The sequence below is a fragment of the Acyrthosiphon pisum genome, chromosome X (assembly GCF_005508785.2).
Source record: "Acyrthosiphon pisum isolate AL4f chromosome X, pea_aphid_22Mar2018_4r6ur, whole genome shotgun sequence".
NCBI classification, from domain to species: domain Eukaryota; kingdom Metazoa; phylum Arthropoda; class Insecta; order Hemiptera; family Aphididae; genus Acyrthosiphon; species Acyrthosiphon pisum.
The window spans coordinates 30,811,086-30,824,712 of record NC_042493.1 but is presented as its reverse complement, the minus strand read 5'-3'; the positions used below and the strand labels follow the sequence as shown (position 1 = coordinate 30,824,712).

Below are 13,627 nucleotides of genomic sequence, written 5' to 3'. Positions count from 1 at the left end.
TGCAGCAATTCAAATTGTTTTAACATAAAAAATAACCGAGTAGGTACTGCAGTGCTTATAGATAAATATCTTCCGTTTTTCGTGGGCCACCCTTTCATTGTTTGTGACAAACTGACATCACCACACTGCGTTTAACTTGGAATTATGATGAAAACCGAAATCATTATAAATAAAACGCGCTAGGGTTTAAAATACGTATATGTTAAGTATTTGAGTGTGTTCAACAAATCACTCACACTATTGTCTCATAAATGCATAATGTACCTATGTCTAAAATTATTATTATAACTTTGTACTCTGATCGGGCAGTACTACTAAGTACCCTCCCTCCCGGTATTTTAAACTGTATAAAAAAAATTACCTATTGTACAAACAGTAATGTATATACTATACTTAATTATGTTTTTTTAATAAAAAAAAAAAAATTTAAAAGATTTTTAAGGGAAAAGTAGCCACAGTTAGCACATGGTGATATATCATCCGGCTGGTATATCTGTCCAAGTTTCTATCCTTACTTGTTGCACCTACTCTCAGGACTAATAATATGTGGTTGCGCTTTATAGACTCCCCTCAATAATTATTCGTTATTTGTACAACTGGAGCGAACTGAGACGTTAGGCAGGTGAACAAATCACAAATAACCAAAGCAAGCTTTCTGTTGTCATATAATTTGTGTTTTGGGTCGATTTACCAACTATGACCTATTCTATAAATTATATACACTGTCTAATAATAAATTAGACGCAAATTATGTACGATATTAGATCCAGTTCAGTTGGGTAAATTACCTTACTTGGTATACTTATAGAGATAAAAGTAATGAAGTTACATTACGCAATAATCATAACCATAAACATATAATAATATACGTATACTTTCAAGTCCCCGAAAATGTTTTAAATTGTAAAAAAATAACTAAAATCGATAATCTTTGTGTAAATAATATTCAATTTTGTCAACATTTGAAAATCAAATATCCAAAAAAAAATTGTGTTATATATTTATTATCTACATTTTTGGACTTCAGTAAGAACTACTTGGGAGATACCTTGTATTCAATTTCCAAGCATGAGCTATAAAAATAGGACATTTTATATGTTTATAGTTAAAAAATAATTTGAAAATTTTCGTAAGTTTCGTGATTTTGACAAATTTTGTAATATTGGAACTTTAAATGCTAATTTCAGAAATAAGAGGTTAACCTTGTAAAAAATTGTTGAGCTATTTGAAACCGAACGAAAGAAAAAATATAAAATAAAATTTTCAAATGTCTACCTACTGATGTTATTCGCTTATGAATTACACTGGACAAATCATAATATTATTCATTATAGTTTTACTAGCTCTTATCATTAATTTGTTTGTTGATTTAATTAGGCATATAGGAAAGTACATTTTCTTATTTTACAAGTAAAATATTTAGGCAATTATGTCAAGTACCCACTCAGATACTCAGTACTTATTTACTTAAAAACTTTTTTACTATTCCTTAATAGTTTAACATTTAAATAGTTTTATCCATTTTAAAATTTAAAAAGTTCAGCTCCAAACTCACCAAAGTTAACAAGGGTAGTTTATGTAGGTGTACCAGGTACAGAAATATATATATATACAGGATTTCACGTTCCAAATAGCTATTTTAAATGTTTGTGATAAAATAATATGTTCTGTAAATAATACAAAAGACTGTATAGATTGTAAATTAATTTATTGTAAGAGGGGTGAGGGCTAATTTTAATAATTTCTGTGCCATAAAAATTTGATATAACCAAATATTATAATTGATCATATTATTAGGTAGGTGCCTGACCGTAAACTATAAAAAAATAACTCTGCAATGTTCGAACTAAATAACATCTGTATTGTTAATCAATAAAATCCTAGTCAAACTAATTACCTATAGGTTTCATTCGTGTACCTACTGAATAATAAATATTGTAATGACTAGTACGATCAATTGACTACAGCTGTTATACGGTTCCTCGAGCATATTCACATATTCTTAATATTTTTATAATATCACAATATTGAAAGTCGTGTGAATTAAAGTTTATACGATATTTGTTAACGATGTATAATAATATTGTAATATAAGTATTAAATTAAAATGTACAAATTCCAAATGCCTACATAATTATAATATGCAGTTGTTTTAATTACAATAATATTATTTATTCATATATCGGAGTTAAATAATAAACAAATAAATGAGTAATATCTATAGATACTTATAACATATCAAAACAATTGTTTGTATCTCCGGTTAAATAAAAATATTGAGCTCTAATAATACATTTTTAATAAAATATCTTAAAATCTATACGTTGTTAATTGTTATGCAATTCATATGACCTATATTATAATCACACGTTGTAAATATCTATTATTATTAATATATTTTATTAATTGGTATTTCGTGTCTTTTATTACTAACAGATATTTTGTCTTGCAGTGTCATGTATTTTAATTTGTACATTGTTTTGGTTTTTACCATTTACCATTTTATTCATTTTATATTCCAGTACCTAATCGGATTTTTTTCGCATGTTTTTACAGGTCACAATCCGAAATCGCTGAACAAAAATTATTAAATAATTTTTTTTTCATTATCCACCATTGAGATGCTATAATCAAGTCTGGGTTAAGGGGGCAAGTGGGCCACGGGCCCACAACGGATATCAAGAAATAGTGGGCCTGTAGTACGTTTCCTATAATATATGGATAATGGATATTATATTATTACGAGCCCAAAATTTTTTAATCCGAGATTGGCTATAACAGGGGTTTCCAACCTTCTTTTACGGCAGGCCAAAATTGAGATAGGCTTTGGTATCGCGGGCCAACATTTTTAGAGGAATAGATCGGTTAAGAAATTGAAGAATCGATTAGATTTATTTAGAAAAATGAATATTTGTTTATATATTTTTTTTATTTTATAACGAGTATTTATATTATAAGTAAGTTTCAGATTTGAAGGCAAAAGCCTTTTTTTTAATAATAATAATAGATAAATAATTTTTATATAAAAATGCTTGTCATTTAATAAATAAGATGATGAATGTATTTTTTTTTTTGTTTTTTTACTGATAAATGCCTTTTTGTCTTTTTCACTTATAAATTCCTTTATTGTGTTTAATTTTCAATTGAATGCATAGTTTACATACGCATATTTATATAAATATAAATATCCGTTGAAACAAATCGATAAGATTTTCTGAAGAGTGCATTGTCGGCTGTTAATTATTTTTACTGGGTTTAATTAACGGCGATATTTACTGATATCGCTAAATACTTTATCGAGTATTTGGTATGGCCAGTTAATTTAACGTTTATAAAAGTACCCATGCTACTTATCTATAGATTAAAATATGTTCATAATGCGCATATACTTACTATAGATTCAAAATCGTTCGTCAGTCCACCCCGATTACATTTTTTATGTACAAACATATTTTAAGCCCAAACCGTCATTGTTTTACTGAAGACAGTTTATCTAAGTATACGATAGTGTTTGTTTTTTAATACTCACTGGTTGAATAATAATATAATATAACTTTACCAATCTGCAGTTTAATCATTGGTTGTATAATAGTATAATATAGAATCAATTGTATATAAAATGTATAACTACAGTCTACAACATTAAAATCCACAAACAAATAGATATATGAAAAATCCTCGTAATATCTATTCATAAAGAATTACATGATTTACTTGAGATAACTGCATAATATGCTGTAGATAAATAATTAGAGAATAAGACGTAGCGTAGGTATAAGTATGATAGTGGTATACCCAGTGAATTTTGTGGAAATATTATATTATAATAGTATGCACTTACAACAGCATAGTCCATGGAGTGCACTGTGCACTCGTGTCTAATCTACAATGCACATTACTACTTAAAAACACGTGTTTATAAAAAATTAAAACCCACGGTGTTTCTATATTTGATGTACATATACTCTCCGTCAAAATGGTCTGACTTAGGTTTAAATATAACGCTAATCGTACAAAAAATAACTCTACAAACAGCGTTGTGGTAGTTTTTAGACTTTTTGTTCGTATTATGTGTTGTGATATTAAATTTCAAAGCAATAAAAAAATAATCACATTATCAATAATTTTTAAAATCACGCATATTGACATTCCTGTAAATTCGGTTGTCAGCTGCTTAAGTTTAGGCCTTGATAAACTATATACATGAGTATATTACCAGTTGGCAGCTACCTGCTATTCATTAACAATAATACCATTGATTTTATAATATATGTTGTATGTAATAAAATCAATGATAATATTTAAGATTTTTTGTGATTTGATTTTAAATGTTACAATACATTTTGATATTTATATTTTAGTGTTAGAAGTCAGTTGAAATGAATGTCTATACATATATTATATTTGCGCTTAAAACGAATAATACAACTTACTATAAAAGTAAACGGATATATTTTATAATTTTATAATAGTTAATAACCATTTATATATCCTTGTTATCTACTATATTATACTTCCATTAGATATGATTATAAATTAAATGTTTAATCACACATTAGTATATTGTGTTCCTGATCGGGTTTACCACATATATTGTATATTATATATTTTTTATTTTATGTCACATCGACTTTTAGAAAAAGGTTAATTTTGTCGCAGTCTACATACAGCTTAAAATTATACGAAAATAAGGTAATTATATTACAACAGAAAAATTATTTTAAGTCATTCGCAATAGGTATATAGGTACCTAGGTAATTACTAAGTATACCTACCTATGTGAAACGCTTACAATTATCCGATTCAATATGAAACGTGTAGGTATTGTTCCCTGTATGATTATCTTGCAGGAAAACACGAATGGTTATAGGACGTGAAAGTGGAACGAATGTTAACTATGGACCACTCTGTATACATATTAGTCATTACATGTCGAATGTACGAATGCTCGGAACGACCCAATAATAATAAAGAGTTTATATGCTCGTAATCCGTAATATTCTGAAAAAAAAATACAATAAAAATCATTCACATCACAGTATCACACTGCACCAATGTAATATAATAATATTGTATAAACGAACGTTATTACACGGGTATTTTGTTTTTATATTGTATTGATTATTTATATTTCATCCACCGTGGAAGTGGCCAGCAAGATATTATAGTTTTTGTGACTTCGGCCGATCGTAATACTATATATAGGTAGTTTTATATATGTGGCATAGAATAATAAATTTCGTTATTATACAGGACGATTTTTTAGATTGTAGCCAATGAGCCCGGAAATATTCATCATTATTTGAGTTTTTAAGAGCGTTTTAGGTTGTAAACATATAGCTAATAATATATAATATGAATTATAAAGTATTATAATATCTTTTAAACTATCAGAATTAATGTTCTATATTTTATATAGAAAAACAATTTTTATAAGTACATACGAGTATGCGACTTTGGAATATAATTCAATATCAATTCTAATAATTTGTTCTTTCTAGAATTATAAAAAATGTTTAACCTAAACTTTAAAGCGGAAAGCCTAGTAAATTTTATGAGCGTTTAAGTTTAAATGTTGACAAAATCGATAGGTAGGTAATTTCAATTATAATAACGATTTCTCCTCAAACGTTATTTTGTTGTAATTCAATAAATATTGAGCATAGAAATTTAAACATTCCACAACCTATTACTAAAATTATAATTTTTTTTTATGTCATGAAAATGATAAACTATTTGGACTAATTTAAGCTATTTACAATAGGCATTTGAAATGTTTGTATATTATTAGTATTTTTTCTTAAAATGTTGATGATAATTTTTTCTCCATCTAAAGACTTGGAAATGTAACTCAAAGATTACAGTTGTAATTACTTGCATTATTCTTACAGCAATATAGAAATATCATCAATGAGTATATGGGCACAATATTTTCTTACGGACATTTGAAATTAAAATTTGATTTAATTAATTTGGTAAAGTTCAAAAAAATGTTAATTGAAAGAATACGAAACTTATCGCCATACCTATATAATTTTCCATACATAATGCACTAATGCAATTTTCAAAATATATATAGACTAATTATTAGACATATAGATTTAGGAAGATGTACATTCTACTCCTACAGCAGAATTTTTGTTTAGATTAAACTTAACTAGGTATACCTAGATATACTATTTACAAACGCATAAAAAACGTCTAAATAGTTATCTTTTTTTTTCATATGAAATCCCACACTTTGAATTTAGTGGTATCATGAAATATAATGCTTATCGAATAATGTATACACTCTATAAGCAGATAAGCTGCGTTATAAGACACCAATCATTTCTTTATCGTAATCATTTTATATTCAGATGACCGAAGTATAGTGCAACATATATACAACACGGCCGATTACGATGAATAATAATACATTACTTACGTCTTATCGATTTTTTATTTTATACAAGAGGACTGGCATTATTAGCTCTTGATATGAAAAATAATTGTTTTAATTTTAAAATTAGTTTTAGACTATTTCTATTACTTATGCGTTGTCTAACAAGATGAATATAAAGATGAGTAATAAATAATAACTAAGAAAATATAACGATTTCTGAATGTATAAAAGACTGTAAACTAGATCAAAATAAAATTGTATTTTAAGATTTTGTCAGTTATCAAGTGATCACTACTTTAAAATGTAGGTTTATTCCACTCCCTTCTATAAAAAAATAGAAAAATCCAAAAGCACGATCAACACAACAAATTGGTATAAAAATATAATTCAAATATTTTTAATTAATTAGTTTATTATTAGTGTGTAATATAATATTATTGTATTATCTTTAGTACTTCCACTATAAGCTATAATATGGATAGTTTAATAGTACTATATTTACTAGATTAATTTTCATAATTTTTAGTTTGATTAGTTCTTTCATCAAATTATTTTTATTTAAATGGTATTTATTTATTTTTAAGATACATTGTAATATGCAGGTTCGTCCTAAGACTCAACTTAAAACCTAATAATAAATTATAGGTATTATATTTATTTATAACATAATTTATAAAAAACAATATTTACCCGAATTTGGTTTCGTAAAATTAAAATATAAAAATCCAATCAATGATAAGGGTCGGAATGAGGGCCATGCTATATGCATAGGTGGAAATCCAAAACATTTCAGGATGTGGCTAACACTTTTAACATCGATCCCACACAACTAAAAAAAAACTGTATATTTGAGGGGGTAAGGGCCCAAATTCCGCCTATGGTCCATTTTTCCCCTGCGTACGCCACTGGATTCTTTGAATTTAATACATGTAATTATGTGTATTAGTAGCGTAATAATATAATAGTTTTAACAAATTATTATTAACACTAGATCGAATAAAATACAAAATTATGTAGTCGTGTAGATTTTGAAATGGCTCAAAGAAGGAAATCTCTCTTTTTCGTGTGTAGTATTGCGTTTGAAGAAAGTTAACGCCATTTTCATAACACTGTGATAGCAGGGGTTACAAAATACATATTATATAGTACATAGTAGGTACGTCAATATCCATCGGAGAGCTCGGTCTACAAAATGGTTCAAAGTTTGTAATATGTATAACAAGGTATCATATATCTTTTCAGAGACTTAATATCAATCCGCATTAAGGGTGTCGCATCGGAGCCGACGCATTTATTGTACAAAAACTTATCTCACAAGTAAAACTGTCATAACTCGTGAGTCGTGAAATAGTCATACTTCGATAAATTTTTTTTGAACTGTATTTTCCTGACGTTATTTGAAGTACATTCAAAAAACGAAATCCAAATGTGATCTGAATAGAGTTGTCCTCTTTAAATAAAATAAAAATGATAAAAATCCTATACATACTATTCCACGGGACATGATCTTTTTTTTTTACAAAGTCGCTTTCGATCGTTGAAATAGTTTGATTTTATTCTATCCGTACGACCTTCGTATGACGCCACACGCAACGTGACTAGAAATCGCCCAAAATGTTGACTAAAATAATAAAAAGCCTGCTCTGACACCGTTAATGAAAAATTCGTTCCGCATAATGTGTTAGGTATTATAATATGACACTATGGAAATTGGAAAGACCGAGGTCGTGGTGTTGAGGGGGTGGTATACTTTCCAGTTTCCATCGACTTTTCCCTTTATCGTTGGAATTTTTCCTATACCCAACGGCGTAGATACCCAAACTACATGTATATATTATATTTCCGGACTTCCTGTTTCTTACCATCCGTAGTGGTGGTGTTGGTCGTCGTCGTCTCCGTCGCGGTATTTGTCGTCGTCGTCGTCACCGCCGCGGTCGTTCGCTGCTCGTCGTCCGCCCGACCCGCCAACTTCTGCGGGCGGCTCCGCGCGGGAAGTCCCCCGTCGTCTGCCAGAACGAAGCAATGGAAGTTCGGCGCCCCGTAAACCCTCCTGCCGGTAAACGTCCCCGCAAACGCACATAGCTTACGACTCGCCGCCGCCCAAAGTCACCGCCCACCCGGCATCGTCGTCACGGAAACGCGGGACCAGCCCCCTGTGGACTTCCCATCGCCGTGACTTTGCCCGCGACCGCCGACCCTCCTCCACTCGCTATCATTTTCGCCCGAGTCTGCAGCCGGCGTCCACCGCTACAGCACGTTCGTCGTTACTAGCCACGCGGCGTCCGCCGCCGCCGCCGCCGCTGCAGCCTTTCATTAATTTTTAATTTAAATTTCTACCTTCTTCGCCTTTACCCCTCCCGCCAATCATAATCACCTCATCAGATCACCGCCACCGCAACCACAGCTTAAACTATAATGGTCGTTCTCGAACGCGCTTGTGACGGACTGGAAGCTTCAACCGCGACAGCAACACGCTGAGAACACGGCGTTTAATATTGTGGAGAAAAAAAGTAAGTAGTATAATTAATTTTATTACATTCGGAATTATATAAATGAAATTGTATTCGATTATATTCAGGTCACAAAATAAGTATAGATAACGTGTAGGGCCATCGTTTCGGCCATGATTCGGATCTAATATATTTTGTGTTTTATTTATGCTTGTAAGTTGTGACATGCCAAGTATTGATGGAGGGGAGTAGCATGATGTTTAGTCATTAGTTTTAAAAAAAGTATTTTGAACAAGAAATATGTCATAACGTTTATAGGTAATTTAACTTTTGAACGTTGTTCAATTCCAGTTTTCTATTGAACATAATTCGAATGTATATAATTTTGTAATATACCTAGTAATCTCTGCAAAATAAACCATTTGGTATATGTTCGTAATATGTGTTTTTACCTGCTCCTTGGATTAACACAGTTGTTCATTAAATCTATTAAAGCGCACTAGTTAAAAAAAAATGTAGGTGGCTATTTTTTGTTGTAGGCAGTGCCGCAAAAACCGGGTGTGCAGAGTGTGCCACGCACACGGGCCCCAAGGCTTACATACATTTGGGGGGCCCCGGGCCCAACCTGGAGCAGACACTAAAATTGTCTAAAAACGCAAAACTTAATAGTTACTCAGAATCATTTTTTTTTTAAGTTAAAACATTAGTGTTATAGTTGTAGGTATACTAATATTACTTATTAGATTAAGTATGTTAAAATAGAATGGTAATTTTTAATATATTATAAAATCAAATGGTACTAGATAGAATCACGTATGTTAGAAAAAGGTGGGTATCAAGATGTATTCAAGTGTCAAAGTTTCATACTTTCTTAGTAGGTACTATTAATTTTTCCATAAGATCTATTTTTATCGCGTCTATGGGTTGTTAGTTATTGTTTGTCGAATTGTCAGAAGAATAACTGACTGATACTCGGTTGTCGAGTGACGACGTGCCATAAAAGTAATGTTATTGCTTATTAGTGTTTATTTATAAGCTATTAAAATGTCGTGTTATACCAAGAATAATATCGAAACAATATTATATAATACATACAATAAAAATTAATTTGGGAACGGGCCCAAAAAGAATATCGCACACGGGCCACTTATTATGTAGTTGCGGCACTGGTTGTAGGTACCTATAATGTTACATTGGCTATGTAGTAAGGAAGTGTACAATTTAATGTACCTATGCCCTGAGGTAATACTCATACATAAACCTATATGGCACATGGTTTTTATGGTGTGCTTCAAGTGTGTAAGTCATAAGCGCAATAACTATGTAGGAACCTGGTAAGACGGACATATTAAGGTCTTCAATAATCTATAAAATTATTAATTATTTTAGTACCAATTTTGATTACCAACAGCTGATTTTCAAGGTGCTTGGTATAGACAATTTCAATGATATTTTGAGTAAAATAAAAATATTTTAATTATTTAATATTATGTTTAAACACTAATTCAAAGTAATAAGAGTCTTGCCCTTATAATACCTACAACCTACCTCTTATAAAATAATTCAAATTCAAATAAATCAAAGTTATGTTAACTCAAAATCAAACTCCAATCTATATTTTTACCATTTATCCGTGTCAATAATATATTAATATATATTATCTATGGATGCCATAAGTTTGAAACCCTGAAAGAGGCCTAAGAAAATTAATCATGTTCATAGATTTACCACTAACCAGTTGTGATGGACCAGTAGTAAATAGTTTATCTAGGTATACAAAGAGATCTTTTTATCAAGAAAAGTAATATGTGTTTTTATTTCGAAAGATTTCAATCCTATATTATGATAATAACTGTCATTAGGTTGTGGTATTATTTGTTGATATATAGGATAGTAGGTATAGTAGGTTACATCTGTAACAGTAGCGTATTTAGGATTTTTTTTAGTGGGAGAGATATACAATTTTTAATAGACATTCAGTATACACATATTATATTCATATTATTATACACATGATATATTGTGTAGGTACAAAATATTTTGATATCCGAGGGGGGATATCCCCCCCTCACGTAGATACGCCACTCATCTGTAACCTGTGGTATACATTGTTTTACTATACTTCTATATGGTACCGATGGACATAGACGTGTATTTTAATATATAGTAATGGATTGCAGTCGTTACTATGCATAGGTATTAGGTATTAGGTATCATATAAGTATAACTTAACAGCATTTTTAAATTCCAATGATATCACAAACTTGTGCCTATAGTCTTATAAGTTATAACGTAGGTATAATAAAATGATAGTTATTACACGGCCTTTTCCAGTTCAAAAAAAGCTACTGTTTGCAGAAACTATATAAAGCCTAAATTGCCGTTTTTCTAATTCATAATCTAAATCTAGAACGCAATAACTAATAAGTGATTCATACGCGTTACGGATTCCGTAGTGTAGTAGCCAGGGGCGCCATTTGGGGGGGAGCAGGGTATACTTTGGCTCCCCTATTTTTTTCTGTGTCTTATTGGCCTGGATTAAAATTTAGAATGCACCGACGGCCGTCCCGAGCCCAAATTCTCCCGCTCTCGCACTCAATCGTCTCAATCGTGCACGACGGTCGCCGATCAAAACTTTCCGCTAAGCAATAAGCATACACCACGATTTAAGATAGTACTATCTTAAATCGTGGCATACACCGATTGGCGATTTCAAATAAATTGTATGTAAACACGTATATTATAGTGGTGCCAATTGGAACTGGCTGTATATTATGGTTCACAAAGGACTGACGGCACTGTACGCACGTCGCATACCGGCGGTTGTTGGTGGGGGTATACGGTCGACGGACGACTGACTGATTAGTGATTACTGGAAAATACATTCTTAAAATAGATCGAAAATGAAATGAAAGCTTATTGATATTAATGATACTGATTTAAGATTGAAGAGTGAAGAGTGAAGTTTTCACATGTTAACGTAATTTACGTAAAAACGTAAAGTGTTGTTATTTAGTTATCGACTATATAATTGTTTTTTTAATTTTGTCATCATGAATGTCGAAAATGAAAATAAGAGAAAAGGCGGAGCTGCTCGTTTGCGCGACAAAAACAAAAAAAAAATGATTGAAATATCATCCAAATGCTACAATATAGAGCAAATGTTTACAACAAATAAGCAGTCAACAATTATAGTAAGACCAGTAAGTACATTTTTAAATTTCAATAAAAAAGTAGTTGATGAAAAAGTGTGTTTTTACTTGTTGGTAATTACAAACAAATAACAATTGTATTAGCTGTTGTAATATATTTATTATGCTAATTAGTATTTATAATATTTTTAATATACTAATTTATAGATTGCCAATGTTCCTGTTATTTTACCAACCACAGATAATACAGTTTTAGAATCAAATGATCAGACTTGTAGTAACGCATTTGAAATTAATATATGTAAAGTCAGTAAAGACAATAGTCTAGATGAACGTAGAAATGAATCTAATGTTGAAGATAAAGATATACAGAAGGTAAGTTAAATTTATAACCACACAATATATTTATTATGTTAATTAGTATTTATAATAATTTTTAATATACTAATTTATAGATTGCCAATGTTCCTGTTATTTTACCAACCACAGATAATACAGTTTTAGAATCAAATGATCAGACTTGTAGTAACGCATTTGAAATTAATATAAGTAAAGTCAGTAAAGACAATAGTCTAGATGAACGTAGAAATGAATCTAATGTTGAAGATAAAGATATACAGAAGGTAAGTTAAATTTATAACCACACAATATATTTATTATGTTAATTAGTATTTATAATAATTTTTAATATACTAATTTATAGATTGCCAATGTTCCTGTTATTTTACCAACCACAGATAATACAGTTTTAGAATCAAATGATCAGACTTGTAGTAACGCATTTGAAATTAATATAAGTGAAGACAATAATCTAGATGAATGTAGAAATGAATCTCATGTTGAAGATAAAGATACACAGAAGGTTAGTTAAATTTATATATATTGAAAATTGGCAATAGAAAAATTTTTTCTATAATTTATATTTATTTTAAGAGTTTTCACTAGGTATTATTGCATTGTATTTTCAAAGTGTTTACCAGAAATTTAAATGCAAATTATATTATCATAATAATTATTATCGATACATAATATACACATAACATTATAACATAATATATAATATATTATAGTATTAAAATATTTTAAAATCATTCCATAATTTTGTATATCAAATGTCAACGAAGGTGCTGTATTTGGTATCAGTATTCAGTATCTTAAAAATGTACAATACTTCAATATTTAAAAGAAAAAAATCATGTTCCTAAAATTTGAAACGAATTTTAATAGACTAAAATATTATAGTCTGTGACAAATTGACAAGTGACGACCCTAGCAAATCGTTTAAACACTACTAATATGCGATTTGGCCATTTTGTAGAATAATAATTGTATTGTTATAGGTACTGTTATACTTATTCAGATTTACAAGTCTTATATCCCGTGATTATCATATAGTATTTGTGCAAATGTCAAATATTCATATGTTTATTTTAAACAATATAATTAACGTTATGTTTTTATAATGATAAAACTTTGATATTATTATATTACATTGATATATTTATATTATTAAAACAAGAAACACTAAAGGCTTGAAACATTGATACGTAATGCGAAACATAAATGTATTGTGTAGGTATCCTTTCCACCATATTATTATAATATACATTATATCTTGTTGAAGTAATTTGTCATTTGGG

General features: G+C 29.7%; 1 protein-coding gene and 1 long non-coding RNA gene across 2 annotated transcripts in view; one reads left to right on the top strand and one right to left on the bottom strand.

The window, feature by feature from the left end:
• Positions 1-8,350, bottom strand: part of LOC100164132 (glutamate decarboxylase) — a 140,637-nt gene extending 132,287 nt beyond the window's left edge. Inside the window, exon 1 of the mRNA XM_029485547.1 lies at positions 8,248-8,350. Coding sequence (XP_029341407.1) covers positions 8,248-8,250 — 3 coding nt within the window. The 5' untranslated portion in view covers positions 8,251-8,350. The remainder of the gene's footprint in view (positions 1-8,247) is intronic.
• A 2,461-nt stretch (positions 8,351-10,811) lies between these two features.
• Positions 10,812-12,843, top strand: LOC107885846. Its single transcript, XR_001680552.2, has 3 exons — positions 10,812-12,362; positions 12,443-12,610; positions 12,691-12,843. It is a non-coding gene; the product is annotated as an uncharacterized LOC107885846 (long non-coding RNA).
• The last annotated feature ends 784 nt before the right edge of the window (positions 12,844-13,627 follow it).